The following is a 17,756-nucleotide window of genomic DNA, read 5'->3' as shown; positions in this document are numbered from 1 at the left end:
AGGCCACGCATGCTATCGCGCACTGCATGTGACTACATACTTGTGTTGGGTGAGGTAGCGAGTTGACGAAAATTCACACCCACGTGATATAACTGCGTAACAGCCAGAGGAAATTTTGAGGAGGTTTGGAATAGCGCTTAACCGCGTTTCACGTTGTTACTACGCTGCTGTATTACGTGTTTTGTGAAATGTGCCGTGGCAGCAGATAGGTATATAAAGTAAAAGGCAACTGAATCGATTACAGCACAAGATGCCGACTTTAAATCTAATGAGGAGAAAATTGACAATCGTACTGATGATGAACGCCGCGTTGGGCATCTGGGTGTGGAATTCACATAACAACATTAACAGAAGAATGCTCAGCATGCAAGCTGTTTTACAGCAGCCCTTTCACACCAGCCCAGCGACCAGCAAACCAGAGCTCAACACTGAAACGGAAGAGATCAGTGTCGATACAAATGAAGCAAACGAAAACTGCTCCGTGATCACGGATTTACTGAAAGGAAATTTAAACGTCACTTTTGCAGGTAAACTCGAGCACAATTCGTTGATAAAGTGTGATACAAAATACAACTTCTCCGCAGAAAAGACAAATGACACGAATTGGCCGCCGACTTTCGAAGAAATCGCGGTTAGCAACCCAGGGTTGCAGTTAGGGGGGCACTGCGATGGCCCAGGTACGTGCACTCCTGTCCACAATGTGGCTATCCTGATTCCTTACCGTGATCGCCAAATCCATTTGAGGTAAGGCTTTGTTGACTTTGTGGTTGCTACCTGCTGTCGCTTACGTGACGTTTAAAGGATAATATTGTAATGTAAACCGAAACAGAATTGTGTATGATCATTGGTTACGCAAGCATGTGTATATACTGCAAACATAATCTTCAAACATATTTCCCCTACCATAAACCAACTTTGTACCAGGCCTGATTTTGGTTGACAATTACATGAATACGCACGTAAACCACAAATGGCAAGATGCAAGGTGAAGTTTAAAGGCCATGTCTTCTGCGCAAATGGCGTTTAATGTATTTTACTTTAATACGTTGATACAATCTACCTTGTTGTACAATGCAAAACAACGTAAAATGATATGCCAGTTATTTGGATTTGAGACTACACATTACCCAATGGTGTACATGATGTAAAAGTAACAACGGAAGCTTGTCAATTAATAGTGTATTACGAGACGTTTCTGTTTGTAACTTCCACATTTATTTGTATTCCACTTTTCCGTGTTACTACACGCACACTGCTTTCAAAATATTGTACCGTCGGGTTTTAGGAGTTAGTGCGCCTCACAGAAAACAATTGTGGAATGGGTGAGTTATTCAACAGTTGTTGCTGGATATAAACAGACGATAAATGAGAACAATGTATGCGATGAGGACAAGCGCAATCAATTTAAACACAATGAATACAATGTGATCGGTAGTTTGCTACACATCCCAAAAGTCAAAACGATAAATAATTTGATACCGGTGAGGATTCAACCGTCGCTCCTCCAGGTGGACTTACGCTCCTCCAGGTGATTTAATTACTAAGTTCACGAATTCAAAAGCTGCCTGGCCCCTTTTGTCACTCAACCGTTGCTTGGATTCAAAGAAAAAACTAATGTAATTGAATTTGCTTCACCAAGGTATACTTTGTTTACGAACACTGGACGGTTTCAATCACAAAAGCCAAGAACCAAATCAAAACGGAAACTTACTGTTTATATTACGATTAGTTCTAAAAAGAATTAAGGCGGAACGGTCGGAACGCACGCCGGTAAAAGAATTTTGCGGTACGCTGTTCCGATAAGAATTCGACGGCTAGTGCTGTGTCATTAATAGTAGGAAAAATCTCAAATTTAGAAAATTAGTTCACCTATTTAAAAAATCTCGATTACGAAAACACAATAGTGTATTTTTTCCTGCACATTCAATCGTACCGGTAAGATTTTGTTTGCACTTTTAACTCTGATTGTGATGCGTATTGCCGAAGTGGGGGCACTAATTTATCTTTAGGAATTGATTTTTGTTATTTGCCAATTCTTTTGTTCATTAAATAATGCTAACACTGTTTCCCTGTTTTTAAAGGTACTTACTTCACTACCTACACCTTGCGTTGCAACGACAGCAGGCCCGCTACACAGTAATTGTGGCCGAACAAGAAGGAACAGAGACGTTTAACAAAGGCCAACTGATGAACACTGCCTTCTCCTATGCCGCAAATCTGCCAAACGAAAATTTTACCTGTTACTTTTTCCACGACGTTGATGTGATAAGCGAAAACGATCGCCTTATTTACCGCTGCCGAGGTATGGAATATATGTTTGTTTGTTGTTAGTAAGTGAAATGTAAAGAGCGGTTTTCTTTGTTATTACTTGTTCAAGTTTTTCCATTTTGTAGCTATATGTCAGTGAGAAATACTTAATCCAAGAGCACTTTTCGATTTAGCAATATGCCTGGTAGCGTCAGTAACAAACAATACACTATTGCAACTTTTTCCAGATTTATTAACAAACAGAGCGCAAGCCATACCTTGAAACCGGGTAGAAACATCGGCAAAGCCAGGGATTCCCAAATATCTGAGCAGTTATACTTTTTTGTAAATGTAGCCTTTGTGGTCACGTTTTCTTAAAAATATATTTTGCTTTCAAGAACGCCTATTGTATTTTTTGTTTTGCGAGACAATATTGATCATAAAGTTTGAATTGCTCACTCGCCAAAAATATTTGGTTACGTCACTGGGGAGAAAGACAACCCGAGTTCGCCATTTCAGTGGACGTGAGGCATGATGTTGTTTTTGGAACCAGAAACAATTTCATAGCTTTTCGATTCGCCCAACAAACATAAATTACACTTTAACAGGTGAAGAATAAACACAATACACCTGTTTACATGATCGGGACTTTACATTAGACATGTTTACATGATCGGGACCCTACAAAAAGTCACTTAAAAATGAACACGTTTTTTTTTGCAGGTCAAGACAAAGTCGTTCATCTCGCAAGTAACATCGATAAGTTTAACTATGACTTTTGCTGTGGCATGACGGTTGGTGGTGTACTGGGAGTAACAAAACAGCAATTTCTGGCCATCAATGGATTTTCAAACCAGTATTACGTAAGTACATTCACAAAATTATGTCCTGGACAATAAGACACATAATGCTTGAATTGGTTTGTCGCAAGTACTACTGTAAGCCATAAACGGACTACAAAATTGCTAATAAAAGTTAGTTAAAATTCAGTGGAAATATCTGGTGCCCTGTAATACATAGGTTACTCGCTAGTAAGTGTAAAATATTGTTTCTTTACTATGTATATATGCGCACTATATTATGCAACACTACGTGATAGGTCAAACCAAACAGTATTGAAATTTCTCGATAGCACATCATTTTCATATTGTTAGTTGGACACAATGTAAATGTGTTACAAGCGTATATTTTTTCAACACCAAACTTAAAATGCACAGCGAACCGGGAGTTTCTCTTAACGCTCCACTGGGTTGTATGATATCACCTCTCTGGGTTCTTGTTTGACCTGGGTGACTTATCTTTTTCAAGGGGTTTAACACACCGCCAAGCACACAGGCTGTACCGTAACGTTACCTCAACTATAAAATGTCCAATACAAAAATTTCATACCTCGTGTACTTTGGAAGTCAATAAAAGTTGTTGAGTACCTACTTAGCCTGTATATACCCAACGGATCGTACCGCCACAAAGTTGAAATCATGTTCCTGGCTATAGATTACTAACTAGTTAGGCGCAATAGTCACGGCACTAAAAGCTACACTGAAAAGACTCAAAAGGTCATAACAACCACATGCAGCTTAATAAATATTATGCTGTTTTTGCTTTTATACAATTAAAGATATTGTTGCAAACATCACGATACGAGTTGTGATTCGTTGATGGCCTGTTTGCTTTAAAATTGTGTATTTTTAGGTTGTTTAAAGCTCCGTCGGTAAAAACAATAAGCTTGTTGATACAAAATATAGTGACTATACGTGGGGGTGATTGTTGACCTTAGCAAACTGTCATGACTCCAGGGTTGATAACCTCAGCAAACTGTTTTACCAGGGTTGGGGAGCTGAAGATGACGATATGAACGCGCGAATTAAGCTGGTGGGAAAGTTCCAGATTTTCAGACCAGGCAAAGACATTGGAAGGTAAGCGAACTGTATTGTAATGAGACAGTGAGCGAAATGACGACAAGTTAATGTGATACGTTCTACTTGACGAGTCATGCGGAGCAAAGCTTTGCGAGGGAAGACGCAGAGGCCTAGACGGTTGCAGTTTTAAATCGCCTTGGATTGTTTGGGTAGAAAATTTCGCACGAAGGACATAGGTAACCCAAATTACTGCGTACTCGAAAAAACTTAATACACATGCCACTTCTAAACCTAGACCGATGCTCCTTTTTGCCATAAACATCGATATGGTTCCAAACGCTTAAGAAAGCACAATCAAAAATAGTTAATAAAATGGTAAATTAGTCTAAAAAGCGAAACAAAGTCTGCGAATTTTGACATACTCCCTGCAAAACCAGATTGATTCTGTTTGATGCTAAGTTCTTTGTGTAAAGCTAGAACAACAATGTGCAGGTCATCGTTTTTTATCATCGTTTAATTATACAAAAGCAGAAAACATAATAAATTAATGATAACGTTCCGAATAGAACACAAAAAATGATAACGTTCCGAATACACAACGCAAAAGACACTGTGCCCAGTAGGCAAAACAAACCATTCTGTCCTATACTGCTGTTTGTGGGGATCGTTCTTGGCGAGTTAATTTATATATGGTCAGGGCTGCCGTCAATCTTTCAATCTGAAAATACAAGCGACCGGAAAAAAAAAGATTTTGCCTACAATATTTTTTCATGCAAGATGTGCACAACACAAACGGTTATGCGTGCCATATTTGTTGCTTATTACCTACCATACACGCTGAATATTTCAGTGGTGTTGTTTGGAGGTCATGTTGGCAGAAAAGCTTGATTTAACATTGTTGGATATAAAACAACATACAATTAAGTATGACAAGCATTCTAGATCAGAACCAAGCCTTTTCAACCCAATGGCCAGTAAAATTTGGCATATATAAATTGATACAGAAGTGTCAGAAAAATAGGTACGCTTCTTACAAACAAGCTTGGATGTAACATGGTTGGAATATCAATAAGGACCTTCTTAGAAATGAAATATATTTTTCAAGATGTTGTCATTAAAAATTAAGACAAATCTTAGAAATGAGGACGGTGTGGCATCACTGTCTATACCAGTCAATAGGATTGGCACAAATTGTTATAATTTTGAATCTTAAAAGTGTACTTTTCAGCCCTTAACTAACGGCTTGTCTACTGAAACACGCAGATTCAAAATGGTGCCTCACAAACACGACGAAAAAAATCCGTTGAATCCCAAACGCCACGAGTTGCTGAAGAATTGGAAAAATAGACAAGCTAACGATGGAATCAATTCGCTGGACTCAGACATCGTTGAAATCGTGAAATATTTTACCCACACCAGACTACTGGTAAAAGTCAAGCCAACCGCACGGTGACAATGTTTGTGGGGATTTTCCACCAAAACGTTGGTGGTTTATACGACACCGGTCATACAATTTCGTGACGAGGAGCTAAATTCTTGTTCACAACACGACGTCAAAATGTGTCATTATATGAGTTGCACGAAGCCAATATTACCATTAAAACACAATACTTCTGTAATGCAAGCAATACTGTAGCAGATGAATTCCGGTGTGCTTGAATGCACTGGCTAAATCTTGCCATTGTTGGGACTTTCGTTTTTGGTAAAAGCACTGTTATTTTCCAAACGCACCAAACGGACATCAATTCAAGCGTGTAACTCTCACGCCGTGTAATCATGGACCATGCGTTGGCGTTTCCTGATATATCATATGTGACGTCAGACGTTCTTGTTCTATTGTGGTACGTGCTTTAACGCCATCACGTGATGTGCTGACGTCAGCCAGTCGTATTTTTAATGACGCCAAATTGTTTGCGTGTGAGACTGTTAGGTTGGCGGAAAGATTTGTCCTTACTGGATGCGTAACAATGACAGTGGTATTTCTACGTGACGTTGCGAAAATGACCCCTTCCGTTGATACTTTTTTGTACATGTGCGCAATACGCCGTTCCTGTGTTTTTTGGTTTATAGATTGGTATAAAATATGTAGATTATATTAAAAACACTATATGTTCATTAAAGTTTCAGTTTCTTTAAAAATAAAAGAAATCGTTGTTTCATGTTTAGGTTAATGTTCAACACCATTTTGAGACAAATAAAAGGTATTAAAAATCATCTCAGCGTGTTATTCAACTTGCATAGCGAAAGTTACTTATATTTTATATCTGCACATATTAGCCATGGTAATACGCGTTTTCTAAACATAGTTTAAATAGGTAGTCAAGGAAGCAGTAAAGTGATTCACAGAATAAACCAACCAGGAATTCTAATGTACGACCTCGTTTCAAGTTAATTATGTTTATATTACGTCAAGCACACAGTTCAGATGCTATTTGACACAAGCTCATTTAAGGCAAATATAAAACTGCTCTTGATAAACATTAGCCTGTGTCTAAATATTTTATTCTTCTATATTTGAACATGGCGCCGTACACCCTTGTGACAGCGAAGTATATATTTGTTTTGTTACAGTGAATATTTCGTTGCCGAAATGGTTTACTTGAATCAGTGGCATGTCTATTTTTATCTGTGGTATGTAGGTAGCAGTTTAACCGAAACCTCTTCATAAGTTCAGCCCACATCTGTTTACCCCTCGTGACCGACTTTACGCTTGAATGATTTTTGCGAGCTGTTGGAAATTTGCCTTACTAACAGTTTTGACATTTAAATTTTCTTGCAGGTATTATTTGTTTTACAAATGGCAATGTTTTATTGGTAACTCGCGTTGGAATTATGGAAAATCACGGTTCTAGTAGAGTAATGTTAAAATTAGCCTGCATACTGTAGATGACCATTCAAAAAGAGGAAATCCATAACATTATATTAGGAACAGGAGAACAGTCAATTTGGTACCAAACAGTTAGGGTGGCAAAATATTTACACTAGAAAAACCAAACGAAGAAGTTGCGTGTTTGGGTTTACCAAAAACAATACACCAATTCAAAATCGTCCTGAGGGAAAGCGGAAATAGATACGCTATTACGTGTTCAATTGCCAGTAAAAAAGTGCATGATAAGAAACGGGTATACAACTACGTTGAATCGGACTCCACCAAATTGCAGGTTTTTTGCAGCTCGGCCAATTTTTCACGGAGCCTAAGGTTCTCATTTTCCAGCACCACGTCATGGTTGCGCTTACGCGCGAAGTCACGCTCCAGTTCACGTTTGGCACGTGATGTCACCTCGAGCTCGCGCATCAGCATCGAGAGGTCACTCTTGAGCGCGGACATCTCTCGCCAGTCGGCCATTTCCTCACTTCCGGGTCTGACGGGACGAGAAGAGGGGTCGAAGTCCTTCATGATGACGTCATCGTCGTCGGTGTCTTCCGACCTCGTGCTGGGACTCTTGGACTGGGAGGCGTTCACGTGTGAGTCTTTAGGAAGGTCAAGAAGACAGCGATTGCAATCTTGCGTCGCGAAATCTCGCCTTCTCATGACGACCAAACGTGCTGATGTTGTTTCTTTGAGAATTCGAGCGACGAATTCCGCTCCCACGGACTGAACGTTGATGCCGTTCACCTCAAGCAAACGATCACCTGCGAAGCATATGGAAAAGTTCTTCAGTGTTGTCAAAGCCTCAAATTCCAGTGAGGTCAGTCTGATGCCTTTGTGTGTCAAGTAACTCCCGTGACAAAACAAATTAGCAAGAAAATGTGATAAATTTGTTTCGCCAAAAAACTGAACTTGATGTTGAATATCGTCGTCGGCAAATTTAATAATGCCGGATTCCAAATTGCGTAAATAGGAGTAAAAATAATTTATAATATATGAAAAATCAATGCCTTATTTCGTGAGGACCGGGTTGTTCTAATGCACTGGGGTTATTTTCTAATTTTTTGTAAATTGAATTACCTTTCAGCAACCCTCCTTGTACGTAGTCCAAATTAATGACCGTGCCTCGAATCCGACCATTGTTCCGTGTGGTATCCAGTTCGTCTTTCAAACCCAGGCCGTAACCAGCATTGCCGGGAAACACCTCGCAGCAATGGATTGAGTAACCGTGCTGCGGGGGACTCAATGGCGCAGACACATCCAAGTGCATTCCGTTCCTGCCTGGCTCCGGTGCAACGATGCTGAATAGGCTGCTGTGAATCATGTGACGAAATTTCTCTGCCTTGCGTTGTGCGACGAACAAAGACATCTGAAACCGGAAAAAAACAACTGCTGCTTTTTCTGGGGCTGAAGGAAAATGAAAGACCGATTGAGCATTGCGGACTAATGAGCTTGTTAGTTGGACCGTTTGGCGGTTATGAATTTTGCAGACAATGAACAACAGCATAAATTTTCAAGCCCCCACCTTCATATCCAGGACTTGGTGTTTATGTTTTAATGCAAGGAGATCTGCCTGGTGAACGGCAATCTGAAGATCAACATCAGCCAGAGCCGCGCTATCGACAGTGTCTGGTTCTTGGTTTCCCAGCACAGAGGTAACTTGTTCATCGCCAGAGCTGGCAACGGAACCGAGGCGCTCGTGGCGGGCGAGAAATTGGCGTTGGTGGCGAAACAGTTGGCCCAACATGTCTTCCGTGTTACTGATCATTTGCTCTGTGGATCTAATATAACAAAGTTTGTTTAGATTACAATGTGAAAAGGTGTTTCTTTAAGTTTAGTGAATAACAACAACAACAACAATGAGTTCTGTATTAGACATGGGCCGATCCATAAAAGTTCCCCCTATTTCCGTTAAGTTTTGCAAAGCTAAAACAGTAAATTTATGCTTACTTTAATTCCTGCTCCAATGCCAATGAAGTACCGTTCGTCATATCACCTTGCTGGTAAACTGAGTCGTGGTAACGCTTAAGACCCGATTCCAACATTTGCCTCACTTGCGACACCTTGCGGTGCACTTCGTCAAATTGTTCGTCGCGTTCCCTCAATTGGGCGCGCAACATTGAGTTGTCCACGGTCAGGGAGTCTGTTTTTTGTTGACTCTATAATGAAGGTCATGTTTGGTTTTGCACATATTTCAATTCTGTATCCAGATTTTCCAAATTCGGAATAACTTGTTAAACTTTTTTTTTTGCAATACACGTAAAGCAACAGAACACCTTTTGTACAAACAATAGAGGTTACGTACATTAAATTACGACAATTAACACAAGTAATGTAATAATTCAGGTTTACTGTCTTCTTAAGCTAAACACTGTCAACTTACAGTCGTGGAGTGTGTGGTATGATCGCTGCAGCTGCCCAGTCTCGACTGGAATGAATTTGCCTCGGACGGTCTCCTATTTCCGGTGACAAGAGGCATGACGTCTTCCACCATGACGTCATCGTTGGACAAATCGCTGTCCTTGGTGAGGTTTTCCTTTTCGTTCTCCAGTAGTTCATCCGTGAGTCTGCCGGCCTTGTCGAGACTGTACGGAGTCCAGGAATCGGATCCATTTGAACCGTGACTTCCCTGGAAAGAAGTTTTCGAATCTTAAATGTTGGTCACATTCGCAGGAGCAAAATTACCCACGGAGCGGAGTCGTAGTTTATCTAAGCTTTGCGTCATGCAAATACTTTACGCGCTATGCTTTTATACAAACAAAAATATGTGTCAGATCTTTGAGTCTAAACAACACGAACAAATGTACTTCATAGAAGGCAGAGATCAGCCTCAACTTACGGAGGAAAGGTTTGAAGTCATCGAACAGGATCGCTTGAAGTCGGGCATCGCGTTGGCGGCGCCGCCTTAAAACCAAAATATCCACGGTTCAAATCCGCAGGAATTGGTGGCGGTTTAGAACATGGTGTGGTCACGTTTACCACAGCGACAGTAAACACTTACCTGCGGCGATGATTTCCTTTAACGTGACGCGATCGCAAAGTAGGAGAGAGGTCCCGTTTCTCCACACAGGTTTTCGCGTTTCCGGAATTTCCGCCACGTCTGGTGCGCAAAACAAGTTGTTGTCGTTTAAAAATAAGTCAGATGGAACAGCAAAATTACATGTTTGTTTTGTTCAATTAGGTCGTTACTTTTCATAAATTATACACAGCGCTCTCTATTACCTCCTGAAACGGATATTTCACAAAGCGCGAAGAGACTCGGTTCCACGTTTCGCAGTCGGAATTTGCGCAGCGACAGGCGCATCACATGATCCACAGAGGTCTGAGTCGACACTCGGAACTGCTTTCCCCTGGGTCGATGTTTGCCAATGCGACAGATGACCTGCAACGGACAAAAACCGCCGGTGATGCAAAGGCGCTAATTTGGTGCTCGGGATGAGAACGACTGCGGCGCCTCAACCCACACGCCAGCACATGATTCGTGTCTGGACTTTCAAGTGCCGAGCACTTGTGAGGAAGGATTAAGCGCAGTCTCGGGTATTACAAGGTGTCGGTATGTCAGTAAATGTATTTTAGATTAGTTTCACCGCTTCCTCGTTGGATACTAAATGATCGTGTTGTAAAGTACTGTTGTTAATTTTAATGAAAAACACATAAAACGGTAAAGTTCCATCGCAACTAACCTTCATCACAACCCCTCTCAATTGCGTGAGTTCCAATCTCCGAGTGACGTTGCGCCTCGTCGACGTCATGATGGCTCGGTGTACGGCCAGTGGACACTCGTCTGACTCCAGCATACGCCGGGATGACATTACCCCGCGGTTCTTGTGTTTTTTATCTGCAAGTTAATCCGGCAGCATATTAGATAAAATCACAAAAATGTACTCTGTTTTGCAACATTGCCAAAAACTAACCGCAATGTAAATCATTGAATATTTGTTGAAATTAGAAGACGCAATACTTTCGCCACAGCGTTGTATACAAACCTTTTCCGTCTTGTTCTGGAACAACCACGTCGTTTATAACGAACAGGTTAAAGTCGTCGTTTATGGAATAGCTGTCAAGGAAGAGCTGTATGAGCTCCCCTGTCGTTGTTGTCTCCGTGATCTTCAACTCCGTGGGAGTAAATTGATCTGATAGAGAGAGAAAATTGGAATGATTCTGATAGTTGGGTCACACACAAATTCGGCAGTTTTAACAATTATTCTACACGTACCTTGGGACTTAAGGTCGGAATGTACGACAATGGAATGTAGCAACGATATCTCCGCTGGAGCAGGCGAGGGTGCTTTGATGGGTCTTGAAATCGCGTGTCTAATTTGGGTCAAGGTTTTCCTGACTTTGCTAGACGATGATGTGGAAGCTGAGGCAGTGACTGAGCCTTCGGTAACACTGGTTTCTTGATCGGAGGACGACGTTGATGACGCAGGTAAAGTGGGGCTTGTAGATGAGACGGATGACCCGCTTACGTAGTCCGAAGATGTCATCATCGAATCGGCGTGGCTGATGGACGAAGGTGGGCGAATTCGCTGCTTTGATTTCGGGTGCATGTCCAACTTCACAGGTTTCGGGGAGGTTTTGGCTTCACGCAGACATTCGGCAAGTTTTAACAGTACGTCTTGCTTTTGTCGGCTGCTCTGGAAGTTTAGCTTGTTCATGCTGTTCCACGCGGTCTCGGGATCGGCCAGATGTCTTCCGCAGATCCGAGCAACGCGGAACTGCGTCGACAGTTTATCATCGTCGTCGAGAGCGTTCGACTTGAGCCAGTCGCATGCGTCCTCAGTCGTCCACTCTCCAATGGGCTTCATGTTTCGCACTTGCATAAATTTCCGCATCCTCGAATTACTCAGCTTGTTGGTGTCGTAACACCGCGGTTCATCCGTGCTCGGCGACTCGATGAAAACGCTATTAGCTTTGGCACGATTGGAAGTCGCGTTCCGTCGTTTGCACTTCTGCACCACTGTGCCTTCGCGGGATGTCTTGCGGTGCTTAAGAGATTTGCTGTATTGACCTGCAATGCATAACAACCATCGTCAGGTGGGGTTAAACGTAAGGGCTGTTGACATGGCACACGTCAAACGAGGACTTGTTGGCGGTCGCCGCGCGTCACTGTCAAGTAGTGACGGTTTAAACAACGCTGCCGGCGTTTCGGACACAACGCTGCCCGCGGTACGAATTCGGTGAACTTGGCCGCACTCAGTTTATCACAAAACAAATCTGGTTTCCTCACAGTTGAAATTTAGCGAATCTATCTGCTCACCTACTGTCTTCTTCTTTTGACATTCGCTTGCCGACGATGTGTAGTTGGTTAGAGTAGGATCCGAATTGACGACGCTGGGCGCGCCGGAGTCAGGCAAAAGGCTCAGAGAACGCCTATGGGCTGAATGCTGCAAAACAAAGTGAAACGTTATATGTGCACGCCCTTTTTCCTGCGAACTTGAAACGAAATTAGCCTCAGCTCTAATGCGCCCTGCTTATAGAAAACCGCTCTGCCAATTTTGGGATGCAATTTGCGTCCCCGCCTCAAGCTATACAAGCGACGTATTTTGAAACTATCCATCCCACTTCAAAGAACATGAATGTATGCCCGCTTTGTAGGCCCGTTTTAAGCGAAACGCGAACATTACGGGAAACACCAAAGCGATTTTACACTGATTACTTTGAGTGGTCCGCTGCTATTGCGACAACCACTAAGTCTTCCCGAACATACTTTCGCAAAATAGTCCAAAACCGCTATGGACATCGCGACAAGAAAGGCAAAGACGCACGGAAATCACTTAAACACATATCCGCAATTGCTCCAAATCGCCAAACCGCCGCTTGCGGTAATTGTCGTCATTAAGCGCCGACCCACGCAGCGCGCATCTATTTTGCTCTCTTGGCTATTAAGCACCAGGTATAATGACGCGAATGTCGACCTGAGTTGCCGATTAAACGCCACTAATTCTTCTGACCATGACGTGTCGGATCGCCCTCACTGTATTGCAGATAAACACAACTGTTGGCCTGCAGTGGACAACTTAGGCCAAACAAAGGGCGGTAGGAAAATGTCAACGTCGCGTAGCTACCAAATGCTTAAATGTCTCATGAGACCGAGAAAACCACAACGGACAAAAGCTAATATATTCCTGCGAGACCAAAATCTCAGCTGCTTCCCGCGGTGTCCGGTTCGACTCGGAGAGCTTGTGTACAAAAACAAACAAGTGGTGAATACGTTCTTGTATAATTCCACGACAAGCGCAACCAAACCTGTACTCGGCTTATGTTAACAACTTCTGAAGATTTTCTCACGCCCTACTATATGTCATTAACTGATCACCATCATAATAACTTTTCGCTTTAGGCGTCCGTAAACTTTGTGACCACAAACGTAAATCAGCAAGATCGTATGTCATGTTTGCAAAATAAATAAGTTTACAATCTTTTACGCTAACGTGAGAATTCACACATGGATCATTACTGTAACAATAAAACCTTGGAAACTTCGGTTAGTGTTATATTTCATCTACCACTGCGCCCAAACAACGCTTGTACTGCGGTTAGTTGGGAACCAGTTCAACCAAAAATCGACCTATGCTACACACACGTTTTTTTTCTGAGCTTCGCACATGTTTTCTAGCAGTTAACATTTTAAATTCCAGTCGCAAATGCCACAACAAGGCACGCTAACAATCTACGCCTGGTTCAGATAGCAGCGTGCGCACGCGTCTGCAATTAATTAAGGCGCTGGTGGTAGCGCGCCTTCGATGAAAATGGCATCCTAGCCCGTCGAACCTCTCCGTACACCCCGGTGTCTGCTTAACCATCACAGCGCATACATCTGACCGACGGGCGAACCCTTTCACCTGGCGGTAGTGTACTTTTGACACAAGTTAACATTAAGTTCACCGTATCCGTTCCGTGAGACTTAAAAGACAAACCTCGCTTAAAATATAACAGTCAAGCGCGCTTCCGGCATTAAATGTTAATTGCCGTGCATTCTTATTCCTTGATACGATTTAATTTAACTGCTTTGAATAACTTTGGATTTTCGAGGTGGCCGCGGTCAGTCAGTTAAACCAGCAACAGATAAGACAACATTTACGAGATCGGAACCCTGCGGGCAAGGCGACGTTAGTGACATTGTTTTGCAACAACAAACGCCTCTCGCGACACGCAACCACTGTCAAAACTGCACCACTGCCACTTATACCTGATGTACGGGAACAACCTGGCTACGATTGCACGTTTTTTTCGTGCAGACGCAAAGCCACGACCTTGTTATCAAACCCGCTAGACTCCGCAACTAATCCACTTCGAGTTGGCAACTTCGATCTTCTGATATTCCGCCTTCGTCGTGGGAAACATTTCGTCGCCCTTTCGAACACAATGCGCTTCACGAAGGCCTGATCTAACAAGCGATAGCGGTTAAGTGTTTGTTTTGTGGGACGAGCTTGTCGTATAGACCGCGCCGACCCCTGGACGCCGATTGGGGAAAATATGCCCAAGTGCGAATTGGCTTCAAAGACAATCGTCGAATACATTGCAAACGCCGGCCTGTCAACACCGAAGTGACAAGTGAAAGCAACGATCAGCTACGGATGCACAGCATCCCTTGACCTAATCACTACGTACATTTCCGAACAGATGTTTATCAGATCAAGAATAAATGAAAGCAATGTAAATTCCCTAATTTTGAATCCGATGCTTGACTTGCGTTGTATGAATTCCATATATTTGCGAACTCCCTGGGGTGACCACGTGAGAAACGGAAAACGCTCAACGGGTCAATAAATATTGGCAGTCGCAACTTATCAACGATTACCACCAATTGCAATTAGTGCACTGTGGCCTTGCAATTGCAGGTTAGTAACCGCAATCGATGTCGGTGCGATCAAGCTTTTACACAATCAGGAAGCTCTTTACATATCGAGTACACACAAAACACACCCTCTCCACAGTTTAAAAATCAACAAGCTACAGCACGGGAGGTCGTTGTAAGCTGTTCGACATTCTCCAGCTCGCACAAATACAACTGATAGAGAAGGCGAATGTCCCGAAGTGCACTTGCGTCTACTGACATCGCCTAATCGAAGTCAACGGCGACTAACGATGTTTTCGCTGTATCCAACGAACCAGTACCAACAAACCGCAAAAACAGCGAGTCGTGGCGACGGTGGGGCAATTATAATTCAGTCTCTGCAATTATCTGCCCATCGTGCCAGTCGGCCTCAAGCCAGGATGCGCCTGTGCAAAACACGATCCCATTTTCTTGGGCCACACATGACCATCGCTGGATAACACTCCGGTCACTAGGAAATCAACGGTGTCGCCTTGGAGTGACAACCAAAAATAGCGGGCCTGGCTAATTTTACAAGTTCTCACGGGCGGCGACTGATTGTAGGGTAAAGGAAGGGCGTGAAAAGCTTCTGATCGGAGAAACAGTTTACATTGCAACGACCGCACGCACAGGTGCTGGATGCACACGCCCTAAAACGGTCGAATTCTTCAAACAAATTCCCATGGCCATGCAAGCAGGACTACGCAATCAGCACGTGATATAGAGGAAGGACAAATCCAATTCACAGTAGTCTGGCCGCGTCAATCGTACACTATTCTTAAAACAAAACAATGGAAAAATTTAAATGCTTCTTGCATACGCACGTAGACGTTGTCTTATTTATAAACGTCTGAGGTTTTTTTATAGCAGGTCATTGAAAGTTTTAATATATTTTAACGGTAGGAACCGTTACTTTACGATCGAATAACCGATAAAATGCACATCTGTTACAAACGTTTTTGAAATACCAACGACACGAATCTAATTGCACAAACTATCAATCGTGTTGCAATAATTACAGTTTTCTCGCGGGGATATTACGCACCTACAGACACTACATTGACGCAATAAACACCTAACCTGGAATTACGCTAACCACCAGTCTTCCGCCTACAGATATTGCTCAGCTGACCAATTGGAGTAATGAAGCAAACCTAATAATCGTACTCGACAAACTGCACCAGCGCTCAACCCACACAACCGTTAATCGTAGCTAAGGGGAAAGCAGGATGATTGGGGCCACAATCAAGCGTAATTTAGGCGTCTGTCAACCTCCTGCGCACGTGCCAAATCACTTGAAGCGAACTCTTGATAGTCCGGCGAAAGGTAAACAAGCGTCAACTACCAGTTTCTCGACTAATTGCTCAAGTTTGAGCGCGCGGCCAAAACCGTTGCGTTGATTAACAGCTGTTAAGCAGATAGGAAGGTCAAACGGTTGTTTCACGCCTTTCCATCCGCACGCCATCTAGCTAATGGGATTGCCACGGCCCCTAAAACACAACGCCAATGTGGACATCACCAAACCGCACTTTTGCTGCCAAAATTACAAATGGCCGGGTTCCTAGCATTAACATGTCCTGTCTGCAAAGGCCCGTAGACGACAACTAACCGATTTCCGCGAGTCGACGGGACAAGGCGTGTTCATCCAACTCCAATCCACTTATCCTGAGACGGGTTCAAGTTGGCAATCGCGACAGTTCGCATTTTTGCGGCCGAATCAAGAGTGGAAAGTGAATTCCGGCGTATGTCTTGAACATCGGTTTGCTGAGTTCGAATCCGCCAATTAAGATACGAGTGCCCGGGCCATGTTATCCGATGAAGTTGGGGCCGTGTGGTCACGTTACCGCTTCGGGAACTAATCGCTGCTGCTTTTGTTGTTGGCATTAAGGTCAAAATTCGTATATGAAGCATTGTTTATATTGAGATAGTGTTGTGCGGGTGGGATGTAATTTGTGCAGTTTTAAAGGGTTGAGTGGGCGAACAACACGTCGTTTTGGCTAAAATTGTTCACAGAAACCTGCGTCAGCAATCGCAACGTGCTCTGGGAGTGTTGCGCCACGACCTGTATACATTTACGTTTATATTTGTTTCGGGACTTGTGGCAACGTTACAGTTGCATTTTCGTTTTCGTTTTTGAATTTGAAAGAGAGGTAATGCCACGGAATATTTCCCACAACCTATTACATTAAAATTATTTGAATAAAGATAACTTTTAAAGGTTTCAAAATTTATAAGTTGTTGATAATTCAAACTTTAAGAACTTTAAGAAAATAAAAAGAAATGTTTAATCTGTAATTGCTGGGAAAGTAATTTTTTCCTCAATTGGACAAACATCATGATATAACTAATCCAAAAACACTGTGTGGCGACAGAAGGTATTTGCTCGATAGCAAGATCTGCGCTCGAGACTCTTATGGTCATTCAGACATCAGATCTTGGAACACTTCAATGACACTCACCAGATGTTTAAGCATTGTCTGCAGATTTCGTCCACTCCAAGTAAAAAATTCCACGATTTAGAAGTTCGTGCAGACCGCAGAGTAGTTACAGCTGGAGTAAATATATAAACTTAACTACTCCTTTAATTTACCGGAAAATTCTGCCAAATGACATGATAACTTACCTGCTTAGTCTTGTGCTCGTTATATCTGTCGGTCACAATTTTCCCTGAATTACTTACAGGATGTGATACTCATTATGTCATGGTATATTATCTCACGGAGCACACAAGTATTATGTCAGAATACCTATCAGAACCCTGCAGAATCAATAATAACGTTACTTCACTCCTTTGTCCGGTGAAGGCTGTCGCAGTGGTTGAAACCCCAGTCGACTCGTACTCGAAGTCACGCTGCATCCTATACCTTTTGCCTGCCACACCCGTATTACAACGTTCAGGCGATCTTAGCAGCGCCGTCTGTTGGTGGAAGCGCATCACGACCGGAGTAATCCGTCCCAAGGA

The 17,756-nt window shown here is 42.7% G+C and overlaps 2 protein-coding genes across 3 annotated transcripts; one reads left to right on the top strand and one right to left on the bottom strand.

The window, feature by feature from the left end:
- On the top strand, positions 1-6,320 carry LOC145897460 (beta-1,4-galactosyltransferase 2-like). Its single transcript, XM_082985767.1, has 6 exons — positions 1-527; positions 585-744; positions 2,082-2,302; positions 2,971-3,110; positions 4,075-4,163; positions 5,370-6,320. Exons 1-6 carry the CDS (start codon positions 251-253, stop codon positions 5,557-5,559), a joined length of 1,077 nt encoding a protein of 358 aa, XP_082841893.1. The 5' UTR covers positions 1-250; the 3' UTR covers positions 5,560-6,320.
- A 635-nt stretch (positions 6,321-6,955) lies between these two features.
- On the bottom strand, positions 6,956-17,554 carry LOC145898613 (uncharacterized). 2 transcript variants are annotated; one of them, XM_082987138.1, is made up of 14 exons: positions 17,418-17,554; positions 17,254-17,344; positions 12,236-12,362; positions 11,192-11,986; positions 10,962-11,108; positions 10,659-10,813; positions 10,198-10,357; positions 9,977-10,075; positions 9,815-9,879; positions 9,359-9,604; positions 8,926-9,134; positions 8,501-8,756; positions 8,056-8,344; positions 6,956-7,739 (listed from the first exon to the last, which is right to left on the bottom strand). In XM_082987138.1, the coding sequence occupies exons 2-14, from the start codon at positions 17,266-17,268 to the stop codon at positions 7,237-7,239; spliced, it is 3,066 nt and encodes a 1,021-aa protein (XP_082843264.1). In that variant the 5' UTR covers positions 17,269-17,344; positions 17,418-17,554; the 3' UTR covers positions 6,956-7,236. The 2 variants fall into 2 exon arrangements, with proteins under 2 accessions (XP_082843264.1, XP_082843263.1); XM_082987137.1 differs by lacking the exons at positions 17,254-17,344; positions 17,418-17,554 and adding an exon at positions 16,404-16,509.
- Between the last annotated feature and the right edge of the window lie 202 nt (positions 17,555-17,756).

The sequence above is a fragment of the Ascidia mentula genome, chromosome 4 (genome assembly GCF_947561715.1).
Source record: "Ascidia mentula chromosome 4, kaAscMent1.1, whole genome shotgun sequence".
NCBI classification, from domain to species: domain Eukaryota; kingdom Metazoa; phylum Chordata; class Ascidiacea; order Phlebobranchia; family Ascidiidae; genus Ascidia; species Ascidia mentula.
Note: the sequence above shows the minus strand (reverse complement) of the source record. Positions and strands in the feature narration are given on the sequence as shown.